Consider the following 13,734-nt stretch of genomic DNA (forward strand, 5'->3'; position numbering starts at 1 on the left):
AATGTGGACACATGTGGAGACATGTGCTAGGACTGACCCAACACGAGAAGTAGTTCTCTCTTTAAACAACATATACGCTTTGTCCTTAGACCTAAGACTGTCGCATGTATTCTAGATGTGGATCGACCTACTTAGGGGCTATCAAACGCTACGCCGTAACAGGGTAGTTATAAAGGTAGCTTTCGGGTTTGTCAAGAAGCATGCTATGAGACATGGTGAGTCAAGATGGGATTTGCCCCTCTCTGATTGAGAGTGATATCTCTGGGCCCCTCGAGTGATCGGATCCGAAAATGCATGGCCATGCTACGTACGATTAAGAGTTAACCTACAAAGGGATTCCGAATCACAGGATCGAGAAAGAGCGGTCGGCTTGAAGCTAGACCAAATATCGTGAGGCAAAGGGAATAGCATGTATATTATGTTGTGATGGTTCGTCTGATATGATCTTCGTGTGCGTATAGGAGTTGGCACGTCTTGCTAGAGGCCGCTACCGACTATTGGGCCGAGTAGGAGTACTCGGGCCATGTCTATACGTATCCGAACCCATAGGGTCACACACTTAAGGGGCTGGAAGCCCAATTCGGATCTGATTCGAGTTGGATTAGGTTTAGGAGTACTAATGGGCCTCGGATCTAGAGGCCCATCAGGAACCTCTATAAATAGAGGGGTGGAGGCGCCCTAGGGTTTACACCTTTTTGGCGAAACACACCTGCCGCGCCTCCCACGCCCTCGCCTGTTGCAACTCGTGGATCTAGCAGTCCGGCTTGCGACGCTTCCTCCCTGCACGTGTGGATACCTTGGAGGTGTTGCGCCTGCAGCACTTGGACGAGCCGCCGACGAGCCACGACGAGCCGACGACGAGCCGCGGTTCCGGAGGCGATCTTGCTGCATGTGGACGAGCTGCTGAGGAGCTGCTGGATGTGATCGACTACGTACGACTACGTTGATCGACTACGTACGACTACGTGATCGTCTTCACTGCATCGACGCATATCTACATCTTCCGCACCAGTAGTGCGTCGAGTGGTAATCCCGTGATCCTTATACGGCAGTTCTTCCTGGTTATATGCGGTAGAATTTTTGAATTGCGCTAGTGTAGCCTACCTCGTATCCCAACAGTTGACTCCACAGCTGGGTGCGCTTTGCTCTGCTTTCTAGACTGCTACTCAGGCTACCATCAAATAGCCCTCAAAGAAGAGGATCAAGCCAAAACAGCTTTCATCACCCCGTTTGGTGCATTTTGCTACAAAACAATATCTTTTGGGCTAAAAAATGTAGGTGTGACCTATCAACGTGCCATCCAGATGTGCTTCAAGAAGCAACTACACCGCAACGTAGAAGCTTATGTAGATGACGTAGTCATCAAGACAAGAAATCTGGATGATCTAGTCGCAGATCTAGAAGAAACCTTTGCAAGTCTACAAGCATTCCGGTACAAACCACCAGAATACATGACGTAGGGTATTACTCTCCAGAGGCCTAATGTTCTCGTGATCACTTTTGAGTTCTTGGTTTCGCAATCCCCTCTGCCTACAAATCAACCACTTGGGTAATCCCCTGGTGGACTACTGGGCTTCTAAATCCGACATGTATGAACATGATTACCTTAAGTTAATGAGCAACAAAAGTTACTCTAAAGATAGATTCTAAGCAATGCTAAGCATAGGACATTACTAGTTATTTTGAACAGGTAGCAAAGATGTCCTAACAAACAAGGTTGGATTGTGCATAAAAGTAAGATTTCAATTAACTCCTAGACTTAATGCATAAATAGAGAAATAGCCAATAATTTGGACATGTGAATATAAATCTCTGAAAATAATATGTGTAGATGCTCCAGGGCTTGCCCTAGGTCCTAAAAACGTTCGCGTCATCAAAAGAGCCTTCAATAACAGGAGCAAGCTCAATAATCTCCTTGAAATCCTGAGGTTCTTCAGACAATTCCACAAATTCCACATCAAGTGCTTCAGATTCTACGGTATGATGCAAGTCATAGTTAGTAATGCAAAACTTTTTCATAAAAACAGACTATACAACTTATCTTCATGATAAAGTTGCAAGCCAACGCTAAACTACCCAAAAAAGATTAGCCCTAAAATTATTTTCTTAACTAACCTAACTTAAGCCTTTTCTTTTATTTAAAAAATATTATAGATAATTTCTAATCTTAAAAACCTAATCCCTATGGATTAATAAACATTTGTGAATATAAAACATTATTCAAAAATTATGCATCTTATAAAGGTTAAGTATTTATTTAAGTACTCTTAGCCAATAGGCGGCAACTACACCAACTCCACCACTTAAGCCACACCCCAAGACCCTAAGACGCTACCACGACCTCCACAACCTAGGGCTCCACGGCAGCGGCTTACTACAAACAGAGGAGCAGCCGGTGTTAGAGAAGGCGGTGGCGGGAGGGCGTTTCAGAGGATGGGGCTGAAAAATGACTTAAGGAATGGGTTTAGGACGTCAAGGCGACGGTTCTGGCAGAGGGAATCAGACGGTGATGGTCGGATGGTGACGGAAATTGCCGGCGACCAAGGGGCAGTGAAAAAGGGGCGGCGGTGGTAAACGGATGAACACGGCTGGCGGGTGTGGTATTTATTCAAATTTTTACCACCTCCGCATCAGGCACCTCATGCCTGCTTGCCTGCTTCACAACGCCAGTGTGTGGCACGGGCGAAACCGCCTCCGACCATCGGCGGCAAGCAGTTGCATGACAGCACTGCTGCTCTGCTCCTCTCCCCTTTTCTCCATTTCCGCCCGATTTCAAACCAATATTGCGCTCAACTTTCAATCCAAGCTCCACGATCTCCTTTAACCAAAATTGAAGATGGTTCAATCTGCTACAAATCATAGATAGCACTTTTGTCTCAAGGAGCAACAGATTAGGAGATACAATTCTCTAAACTTTGGGCAAAACTCGAGCCCATTAGAACATGTTCTGCAGTTAAACAGCCAAAACCAAAACAGTGCTGTTTTCAATCTTTGAGCTCAAATTTGAATATCCAAACTCATTTTTCCCTATTCAACAACTACTATAATTTGTTGATCATAGAGTATAGATCCCATTTTGCATGATCTTGTCCAACATCCGCATGCAAACATCTTCAAAATTTTAAACCAAAATAGACCACTCCTCACTGTCTTTAGGGTGCAATGGTAGTAGCCATTCAGTTTTGTCAGTGATCACCCAAAAACAGAATAACCTTCAAACTTTAAACTTCGATTTAAATTTGAATCCTTTGTTTTTGTTGATCAACAACTTGCTCATTCAAATAACTGGATATCCAAGATTACTTCTGATCCAAAACAATCCAAGGTTTCAATATGAAATCCCTCAGGAATCAAATCCAAAGGTGACCACTTGACACTGTTTTCAGACTTAGGAATTTTTTAGATTTTGAATAGTTGTCCCAAGTCAACAATTTTGACTATGCATTTGAGGCCCTTCTGACTTGAATTTGATCTCAAACTTGATCCATGTGAACTCTAAACACCTTCAATCTCTTGATTCCAAATTTGGTCAAATTTTTCCAAGTTTGATTCATTAATTTGAATTTTAGGTCAATTTTAATTCAAATTTGCACTCAACTCATTTGACCCCTTTTTGAGCCAAATTTCATCATTGACCTAATGATGGCCCTCGTTAGACCTTAAACACACTTGGTGTTACACCTTTTCTCTTTAGATGATGCCTAAATGCAAAAGTTCGCCTCATTGAGGCCACGTCTGGGGACCGGACTAGGGCTCCCCGTTCGTCGGCCCCTCCCGGAAGGACGGTCCCCCCGCGGGAGCCGGAGGTCTCCGGGAGGGTCCCGAACGACTGAGATAGGGCTTTTGCCCACTCTACAACCCCGCGGGCTGCCCTGTTCTCGTCGCCCTCTTCCACGGACTTCGGGGGTCGCTACCTAGCTCCCGTATGCTGACCTCGGGGGACCCCCAGAGGTTCCGATGCCTCCTTCCACTTCCCACTTCCGTGGCCTCCCACCTTCCTAGCCTCCGCGAATCGGGAGGGCTAGGGAAAGATGGGGTGGTTTTTCACGGGGAGAGGGACCTCCGGACATACAGAAGCGTTTCGGCAGGAAACAATCCCTCCAGCTCGTGATCTTGGGCCAATTCCCCAACAGCCTCATTCTTATGGGTCGGGCTAGGTACCAACGGGTCGACCTGGCTCATTCCCATTCCCAATGGTCCTGCATTAGCGGAAGTTTGGACGAATCGTTTGATTTTCATGCTAATCGATTGGTCATTGCTTATTTCTTGTGTGATGGTCATGTGAGATGAGAGATGACAGCTTCAATTGCTCGTTGGTGGCTGCAGCTGCATTGCTGCTCCTCGCCCTCTGCTTGCTTGAGCACCAGGAGCCCAGGATGGTGTGCGGCCGGATGCCACCGGCGGGGGGCCATGCTCGCCAACGGCAAGCAGGGTGGTGAGGCATGGGGCCGGTGCGCACACGACCTCGCCGGCAGCCCGCGCCACGGCCATCAGTACCACAGCCCAACCTCCGAGCCCCTGTCCCAGCGTGGAGCTCGGACCCAGCACGTTGCGAGGTGGGAGCGCGCCTGCCGAGGCAAGGTGTAGTGCGAGACCAGTACATGACGATTGATGACACAGAACCCAGCGAGGTGGCGGCCAGCGGCCCCAAACCAGTGTTGGTCGGTGTACTGGATGAGAGATTGAGAAATAAAAGATGGAAGGGGTCTTTTTTTCAACTTGTTGCCACGCTGGCATTGCCGCATAAGAAAAAGGTGCCTCCATGGATGCTCGTGGACCTCCACAATCACTCTTTATTAGATCATGGACTTAGATGACCACTTTAAAAGTACATGAACCTAGATGACACCTTGGGAATAGTTTAAGGACCTAGTGTGAAATTCACTCTTAAGGGTATATCTAAAGAATAAAAAAGAAATACTTTCAGCCACAGAATCACTTCTCTCAGAGAATCAGCTCCCATAGAGAATCAGAATCAGATGGAGCTCTACCAAATAAGCCCTAACATGGGATTTAACATAAAACATTATATGTAGGCACACCAAAGTGTATTTGCAGGGAGTGAACAATTTTCTAGCTTTTGCATTTAGGAATTCAGCTGTAAGCAACAAGATATTATGCCGCTGTAGAAAGTGTGTTAACTCATTTTGGAAAGAGGCAAGTGATGTACGAGAGCACTTGATATAAGATGGGTTTCTAAAAGGGTACACAACATGGAACTTACATGGAGAACCTATCTCTTCCATGAATCATGGAAACTTTGATGGTGCTGAGGTTACGGAGGATTCTAACGAAGATGATGATTGATGACATATCTAGTTTGCTTAGAGCATCTCCAACAGTCCCACAATAAATATTTCCCAATTACAAGTTCATGGGGATATCCTAATATCACTTTCATTACTTTCATTGTTATTGGGAGAGTTGCTTTTACAATCTCCCAATAATATTATCCTAATCCAACTACTTTATTGGGAGAGTCACACCTCCTCCTTTATTTGGGAAGAGTTGGGGTGAATTATTGGTTTGTCCCAATAATTATAGGGAAAAGGGAAACGTAAAGGGGGTCTGCTGGAGTATTATTTTTTCACCAACTCTCCCAATACAGTAGTTAGATTGGGAAAGGGAGACCATTAGAGATGCTCTTATTGACTTATTATAAGTTGCTGGTTTAGATGGTAGAGGTGATTTTGATGATAACAGTTCTGATTTGGAACCTTGTCATGAGATGCTTGCCATTTAAAAGTTGGTAGCAGAAGATAGCAATCTAGCAAAGCAACGGCCTGCATGGTTATGTGCCCTCACTACCTAATTATCATGAAGGGATAGTGTTCTATAGCAAAACCAACATTGAACGATGTTCGAAAGCAAATTCCACGTTTATAAGATGTCCAATAGCAAATTTTGACTTCCAGTTGGGATTGATGATTTTGTCATACTAAAAAGGAAAAAAAGCGTGAAAGAATAAAAAGATAAATAAGATATGCTAATTAGCTAAATTCATTATACAAATAAAATGACACATAAGTAATAAAGCACAATACCAGATTTGTTGTAAGTTGAGGAAATCAAATACATCATGAACTTCTTTGATATTCCTGTGTTTTCTGATTCTTCAAACCAACATCCAACACCAAATGATGACTATATATATGAATCCAGGATTGCAATGTATCACGCTTTCTTGGTCTTCGGCTTAGGTGCTGATGGTAGGAACACCGCTCTGAAGACCCATCCAGCAAGCATGGCCCCAATAAAGGGGCATATCCAGTACACATATAGCTGCTCCCATGTGTTGTGCCAATTGTTAACGTATGCCCAGCCAAATGCCTGTTTATGATAATTGACCAAAACACACAAATTACAAAGAAATAAGTAAACTAAGTAAGCATTAATGTTTGTTTAGGAAAGTGCAGGAAAGTAGATACAAACAAAAGAATATCTTGATGCTACTCATTACCAATCCAATACGCTCGATGCCCCCGCGTCACTCTCCACTGGGTGACTTGGGCGGCGACCATACCTCAGCGCCGCTAGGCCCTCCCCTCTCCTCTGCCACATTGTCGCTACCAGAGCTAGCTGCCGGAAGCCCGGGGGCTGGTGAGGATGGTGGCAGCGGGGCTCTAGCGCCCTGCTGTCTTGCCATAGGTAGCAATGCCGCCCAGATCTGGGGCACCAGATCCGGCGAGGAGGCTTGGCGGCGGCGCGGGCTCCGATGCTCACGCGCGTGGAGGATGGCAACTAGGGGAGGTCATGTGGTGGCAGCTACTGTTGGTGGCCTCATGCTTGTGGCTGGTGGTCGTGTAGGCACGCAAGATGTCGGCGGGCACGCAAGTCTGAAGTGCTGCATCCGCTTGCAGCTTGGCAGCCGCATCCGCCCAGATCCCCTCGGCCTATCCTAAAGTAGGTGTGTAGGCCGTGCGGCAGCGTGTGGGGCAGCGACGGCGCTGCAGTTTGGCGGCAGCAAGCGGGGAGCGTTGGGAGGAGGCCGCACGGTAGCAATGGCGCGCTCGCCATCGTGGAGCAAGGAGGCAGCCTCACTCGTGTAGTGCACGGGCGGGCTGATGACCTGGAGGCGACGAAGGTAGCTTTGTCGGCTTGGCAAGAGTGAGTGTGGCGGCCGTGTGCTGGATTTGGCTCATGGTGGTAGCCGACATGGCAAATTTGAGGTCGGTGGCGTCTCTGGGCGGCGAGCGCAGGGTGTGGGCGTGCAGTGGCAGTAGATGAAAAGGCACAGCAGTGTGATGTGAGGAGGTCGGGTGGCGGCGCCACCCCCGAGAGGGCTTCCATGGCTATTGTCCAGGCTATGTGTGTGCAGCAGCATAAGATGGGATGCTTCGGGCAAAAGCCTTTGCCGGTGATCTTGTTGGTGATGGTGGCGGCAGCGCCCTAGGACGTCGTTCTTCCCGTTGGGGGCATCATGTTGGAGCTCTATCCCTGCTGCACGAGGTTCTCTGGGTGAAAACCTTGTCCGGACTCTGGACGAGTGATGGCAGTGCCATTGGAGTCATGCCCTCCTTGGAGGCGTCGTTTCTAGAGATCCAACTTGGTTTGTGGCAATACTAGTGATGTCGATGGTCATGGGAGGCTGCCGCCGGTGGTGGCGGTTCCGCCACGATGGGCTTGCGGCGCAGCAAGGTGGCATGGTGCAGGATGGCAAGTTTGACGGGGGTTGCCGAGCTCACATGGAAGCGATTATAGCTGTGGTGGCGGCCAGGGGTTGCTGCATGTTTGTTGGGTTGGCTGCTTGCAGCGGACCACGGCGGTTGGCGTTGCTTGGCAGCTGTCAGTGCGGTGTGGGACTGTGTCCGAGGACGGCGCTTGCAGCAATGACATTGTAGGACGATTAGGCTTGCAGTGAACTGCGGCGGGTTGCTCAGCTTTGCTATGCGGTACATCATCGGAAGACGGCGCAAGCGACTTCCTTGGCTTGTTGGCACAGAGGCTATGTGTTGATTACAACCCTGGGAGGTCATAGGCTCCACCAAAGCTTACTTAACAGATCTAATATTATTACTTACAATCAACACATGAATGAAATATTATTAAAGTTATCGATAAAAAGAACCTCAATGTTGTTACCAAATTTGTGGTGATTCCTTCATACTAAGATTTATTCTACTAGGCTTCGCTTCAATATTCTACTACTGTATCAGCATGCTTAGTATTTTAGTGCTTGTACTTTCAATTCTATTCACAGCATGAAGGCTTGAGTAGTCAAGCTTTAATCTGACCAGATGGCCCAATAACCAAAAAGTAAGGCAAGAATTGCTGGCGCTATGGACCGCAGCTGGGATATCTGTGGTGCTATCTAATACGGATACACAATTAGCAAGTGGCAAACTATAATGTTGGAGATACTATAAGTAGGAACATCAGTGCATCACTTTGAAATAGCACATAAATACAAACATAATTTTAGAACCACTGGTGGAAAACTCGCCTTTAGTCCCGATTGGTAGGGAGCAAATATCCCAAAAATCCATCCGGGATAAAACAATCGAGGCGAAAGGAGGATCTTTAGTCCTGGGTTACTCAACCGGGACTAAACTTTAGTCCCGGTTGGTGAAACTAGTCGGGACTAAAGGGGTCGCCATGCTAGGCACAACCCCCACCCAATATGAACCGGGACTAAAGATTTTGCGCAAAAAATATTAGAAATTCCCGGGAGCCCGCGCCCCCAACACACACGCACAAGTCACATGATTTTTCACGCAAAATATGCGCGTGTGCGATGCGTGGGATTCGAACCCACGACCTCAAGCCTCGCGTATAGCTTCCTTACTATCCCACCTACACAGCTCATCTGACTATATAGGGGGAAAATGCAGTCCTTTTGTATTAACTCGTGGGGAACCCTTTAGTCTCGGTTTATGTTACCAACCGGGACTAAAGATCCGGTTTGTGTCTTTAGTCCTAGTTGGTAACACAAACCGAGACTAGAGGGTCCGAGGGGTTTAGTCCTTTTTCAACCACCCGTGGGGACCCTTTAGTCCCGAGTGACCCTTTAGTCCCGGTTGGTGTTACCAACTGGTTGGGATTAGAGGGTCGAGAGCTTTAGTCCCAGGTGGTAACACCAACCGGGATTAAAGGGTGACCATTAGTCCCAGTTGGTCTTAAGGATCTAAAGGGTCTCCCACGGGTGTCTGATTTTTGACCTGGGATTAAAAGGGGACCTTTAGTCCTGATTGATATTTGATCCGGGACTAAAGCACCTTTTGTCTCGGATTAACTTTAAATCGAGACAAAAGGAGGCGTATGAAGGTGAGTTCTCAGCTAGTGAACTTATAGCTGGTAGTGCAGTTTGAGTGGCTTGTGAATATCACACCTCCCTTGGACAAGCAACCTAGTTGTGTCTTGACTTGAGTCGACCACTCTACTAAGATTCAGTGAATATTGCTTCATGCTCTCGTTTTAGATGCTGCATCTAACTTTTCATGATTTCAGTGATACAACGTTGTCCGTTACCTTTTATAACTTCACATCAATCTAATACCAAAATAATAATATTATGAATTTTTTTTAGGAATCAACATATAATATATTAATAAACATTTAATTTGGTTACTCACTCTACTTTAAAATATATGAAGCTTATTTAAATTGACGCACATGTATACTTGAAACGGAGGGAGTCTCTTGCAAAGCAGGCAGGGTAGATAACATGGTCATGTGTTCTCACTTTGGCGGAATAAAAGAAGAAACAACTAAAGAATGACTGAATTAGTAGGTGGGACCTGAGATTGTTCTGTAAGCATCTTTGACTGCCCAGACGCAGATGGACAATTCAAAGGGAGAATGAATAATTAGAAATTACAGCACAGATGCTTTGGAGTTATAATTTGTCAAGAAGTTTTTTTTCCCAAACAGTAGCATAATACGGTAAAAGTATTTAAAAGAATGATTTAGTATAAATAACAGGTATGTAAACCTATATTTGTGATAGTATGTTACTCAATCTGTCCTAAATTGCAGTTCGTTTTGGCTTTTCTTTACTATGCACCTAGATATATATTATATTTAGATACATATCACAAACTATATCTTAAAAAGTCAAAACGAACTATAATTTGAAATAGAGGGAGTATGTAAAAAAAAAAGCTTCCCAGGTAATTAAAATAGAAGCTTGTGATCCCAAGGTACGAGTTTTTGCCCCGAGTGCCTGACATTCCCAAGAACGTATATTTGTTAGTAGACCGGTGGTTCATTTCTAACACGACTCCAGCTTTTTTGTAGTTAGATTTTGTGAATGGTACTTCTAAAACTGCACGTGTCCAGGATGGAGTATCATACATCAAGGAAGCATTTGCTTTGGTCGGTAACAAAATTGAGCGCAAGAAAAAGGCGTAGGGTGTTTGCAATTGGCACTGAAGATGATGACGGTGACTAACATTGGAAATTAATATTGAAGCAAAACGGAGGGAGATTGGAAGGAAAAGTAAAAGATACTGACGTTGGCTGGGTTCATGGAAGGACCCGTGTACTCTGCCCCGGCGAGGATGAGGCTAACGATGGAGACCGAGAGCAGCATGGTCTTGAGGACGGGATTCCGGGGCCCCTTGACGATGATCCAGAGCACGGCCAGTGTGATGACGAAGGTGAGCACCCCTTCGGCGACGGCGCCGGTATGTGGATCCACCTTGAGTGCCGGCCCCGCCGCCGCGAGCGTGTGCTTGTACTGCTCCGGCATCAGCTCCGAGATCGCCAGGGCGCCGCCCACCGCGCCGGCGGCCTGACAACACGCACGCAATCGCCTCAGAACTCGACTCGATTCGATCGAATTCAGGAGGGATGGGTACCGTACTTGAGGGGGACTGGGGGAGAAGAATTGAAGCCGAACCTGCGCGGGGAAGCGGAGCGCGACAGAGAAGAGGGAGGGGCTGTCGAGGCCGGCGGCGTAGGAGGCGGCGAAGTCGGTGGGGTTGAAGCTGGCGCCGCCGAGCGCGCCGCAGAGGAGGTCGAAGGCGAAGAGGAGCGCCGCGAGGAGGGACGCGGTCACGAGGAGCGCGTAGTGGCCGCCGCCGCCCTCCTCCTGCGCCACCCCCAGGAGCGACGTGACGGCCGCCGTCGTGGCGCCGAGCGCGGAGGCGCACAGCACCCACAGGAACGTCACCACGGCGTCCGCGGCCGCCCCGCGCGCCGCCGCCGCCCCCATCGCCATCCGCGCCGGCACCGGTCGCCCTTCTTGACTCGAGAATTTGGAAACTGCAATTTGTAAACACGAGAGCACGGTGTCGCCGTGCCCCGGCCCTCTCTCACTCTTCTCTCTATCCCTCCCAACTACCCATGCCTATCTTTTCTAACTTTCTTTTTTAGCGAGGAGCTTATCTTTTCTAAGTTATCCGAGTTCTTTAATTTCTTTTTCTCTGTGATATGAGGAAGAAATTGTATACTACAGTACTTGCCACTTGTTTGACCTACCAGTTAATAAAAGTCTTTGTATTTATGCGGTAGTAGTTGTTGATGTATGACTCTATATTTATATAAGGACTTTATTACATTATTTTTTTGGCAAACAAGGACTTTAAGTAGATTAATCCTTGTAAACATAAGGTATCTGTAGATGAGTACAACCAAAACTGGAGGCACCTCGTCGTGGTTGTAGGCTTGATGAGATGATAAGGAGATTGTTAGAGCTTGATGAAATGATGCCACAAGATGAAATATAGGGCCGAAGATTTAAACCTTTTTTGAGTCAAATGATAAGGAGAGAGCACGGGAATTAAATGCGGTCGGGTAATGTAGAGAGATAGCACATGCTTGTTTTACTCTTAATCCTTATTGACGAGAATTAAGGTACTAGTGAATTTGAGAGGTAGTTCTTTTTTCCCCCTCTTTTCGACAGTTCTGTGGAGGAAGGAGGATTTTATTTATATCTAAAAAATACTATGAAGGAAATTCATGTAGTCCAAAAGAGATTGCCGGAGCCGGCCAAAGGCTTGCTACTCGTACTGTGTGCCAAAGGTTCTTGGCAATCATTGAACTATAGAACTTTTCTGTCACGACTCGACTACTCGTACCTTTGAACTGGGCCGCAGCGATTCCTGTGGACGGCCGGGCGGGACAAGGACCAGCCACACTAGCAGTGGGCCACTGGGCCGCAGGCCTAGCGATTGTTCATTGGAGCGGCTCGGCTTGACTCGGCCGGAAAACGCCGGACCATGTGAATTTTTCTAGTTAATATACTTTACTCATATCGCAGGAAGGATTGGAGGAGCCTCTGCCTTCCTTCACAAATGGAGTTGTGACACCTGTCATGCGATGCGCTTGCCAATGTTGCGCACGTTGCGTTTTCTCCACGCGGTGTGAAATCAGCGTGGCCGGGATTATTCCTTTCCTTATTTTTTCTGGAAAACGGACGCTCGATCGTCCCTCCTCAAAAAATGAGCACGGCTCGGTGCTCGCTCCACTGCTGCCGACCTCTTGAGTGCTTGTTTCATCGGCTACTCTACTGCCATGCATGCGTAGCGCGGGCCGGTTTGCCCGGCCGCGGTCGGTGTGCCGACTCGTGCACCATGGAGGCCGCAATGGCCTCCGAGGCAGCAAATTCGCGGATGAGCCAGCGTTTCGATCCTCACCCTCAGTCATCGGAGAGGAATTACATTGTTCCCATGTTGTCGCGAACCATCATCCACAACCCCGGCTGAACCCTGTCTCGCTAATTGGTGCGGCCATGGTTAAGCCCTCGCCGATCAGCGCCTGCTCCGCGTCATCTTGGCCATACTTCGCACGCCCAATAACATCCGCCGCATTCTCCCACCATACCCGTCATGCCAAATGATATTCGCTGGATGTCGCCGAGGCATTGTGGTAGCAGAAGGTTGCCACTGCCTTCGATGAAACCCATCGATCCTGGCACGCTTGCCGCATCCGAGGTAACTAAAGCCCTGGGACAAAGTAACTTGCCAACCTCCACCCGACGTAGGGTCGAGCCCTGGGATCAAGTCAAGTTCATCGTGCGAGTATCCTAACCCCGAGATCCACTCCCACCACCCAGCACTCAAATATTATCCAAGGTCTATCCCAAAACACAGTCGGGATGCTACCCGACTAAAACCTCACATCCTGACCCAACTTAGCCATAAGCCTATCTAAAACCTCAATTATCATCCAAACCTAACCGTTATAATGCCCAACCAAAACCTTAATCCTTAACCCCATCTAGCCGTCATACCACCCGATCCAAACCCCATCATCATCATCTAAATCTAGCCAATATGCTGTCAGTCGAAAACGTCGACATCCCTTGGAAATTATCATTAATTTTGTAGAATATTCCTCAAAATCCACCCGTCCAAACCATTAATTATTTAGAAACCTAATTCTAAATAATTAATGGGTTATCCATCCATTACCCGTGAATTCACCTTTCATTACCAGGTAATTCCCATAATACTCATCCTTTTCCTTTCTTCTCATTCCTTAGGAATTGATTGGTGTATTGTTTTATTGATTGCTATTTTATGCACTTCTGTAGCCGATAGACGACCAGGCTCTACCCTGAAGCCAAGGATCCAGAAGGTGTGAAGCCAAGGACCCTGGTTGGCCTAGGAGATGTTAAGGATTTTCGATGAAGGCAAGTATCAACTCTTAGCTCATGTTTTATCCTACTGAGTGCGAGAGTTAGTAATACTGCCAACCTAATATGAACGGCATTGTTTTCAAGATATTTCTTTAAAGAATACGGGCTTACTAGATTAACCCTTTTTCTACTAAAAAGCCACATGCCAGATT

The 13,734-nt window shown here is 47.1% G+C and overlaps 1 protein-coding gene across 1 annotated transcript; it reads right to left on the reverse strand.

The window, feature by feature from the left end:
• Nucleotides 1–5,957: 5,957 nt before the first annotated feature.
• On the reverse strand, nucleotides 5,958–11,314 carry LOC101759426 (aquaporin SIP1-1). The gene is made up of 3 exons (XM_004978972.3): nucleotides 10,841–11,314; nucleotides 10,454–10,732; nucleotides 5,958–6,330 (listed from the first exon to the last, which is right to left on the reverse strand). The coding sequence occupies exons 1-3, from the start codon at nucleotides 11,159–11,161 to the stop codon at nucleotides 6,175–6,177; spliced, it is 756 nt and encodes a 251-aa protein (XP_004979029.1). The 5' UTR covers nucleotides 11,162–11,314; the 3' UTR covers nucleotides 5,958–6,174.
• Nucleotides 11,315–13,734: the final 2,420 nt, after the last annotated feature.

The sequence above is a fragment of the Setaria italica genome, chromosome VIII, assembly GCF_000263155.2.
Source record: "Setaria italica strain Yugu1 chromosome VIII, Setaria_italica_v2.0, whole genome shotgun sequence".
NCBI lineage: Eukaryota > Viridiplantae > Streptophyta > Magnoliopsida > Poales > Poaceae > Setaria > Setaria italica.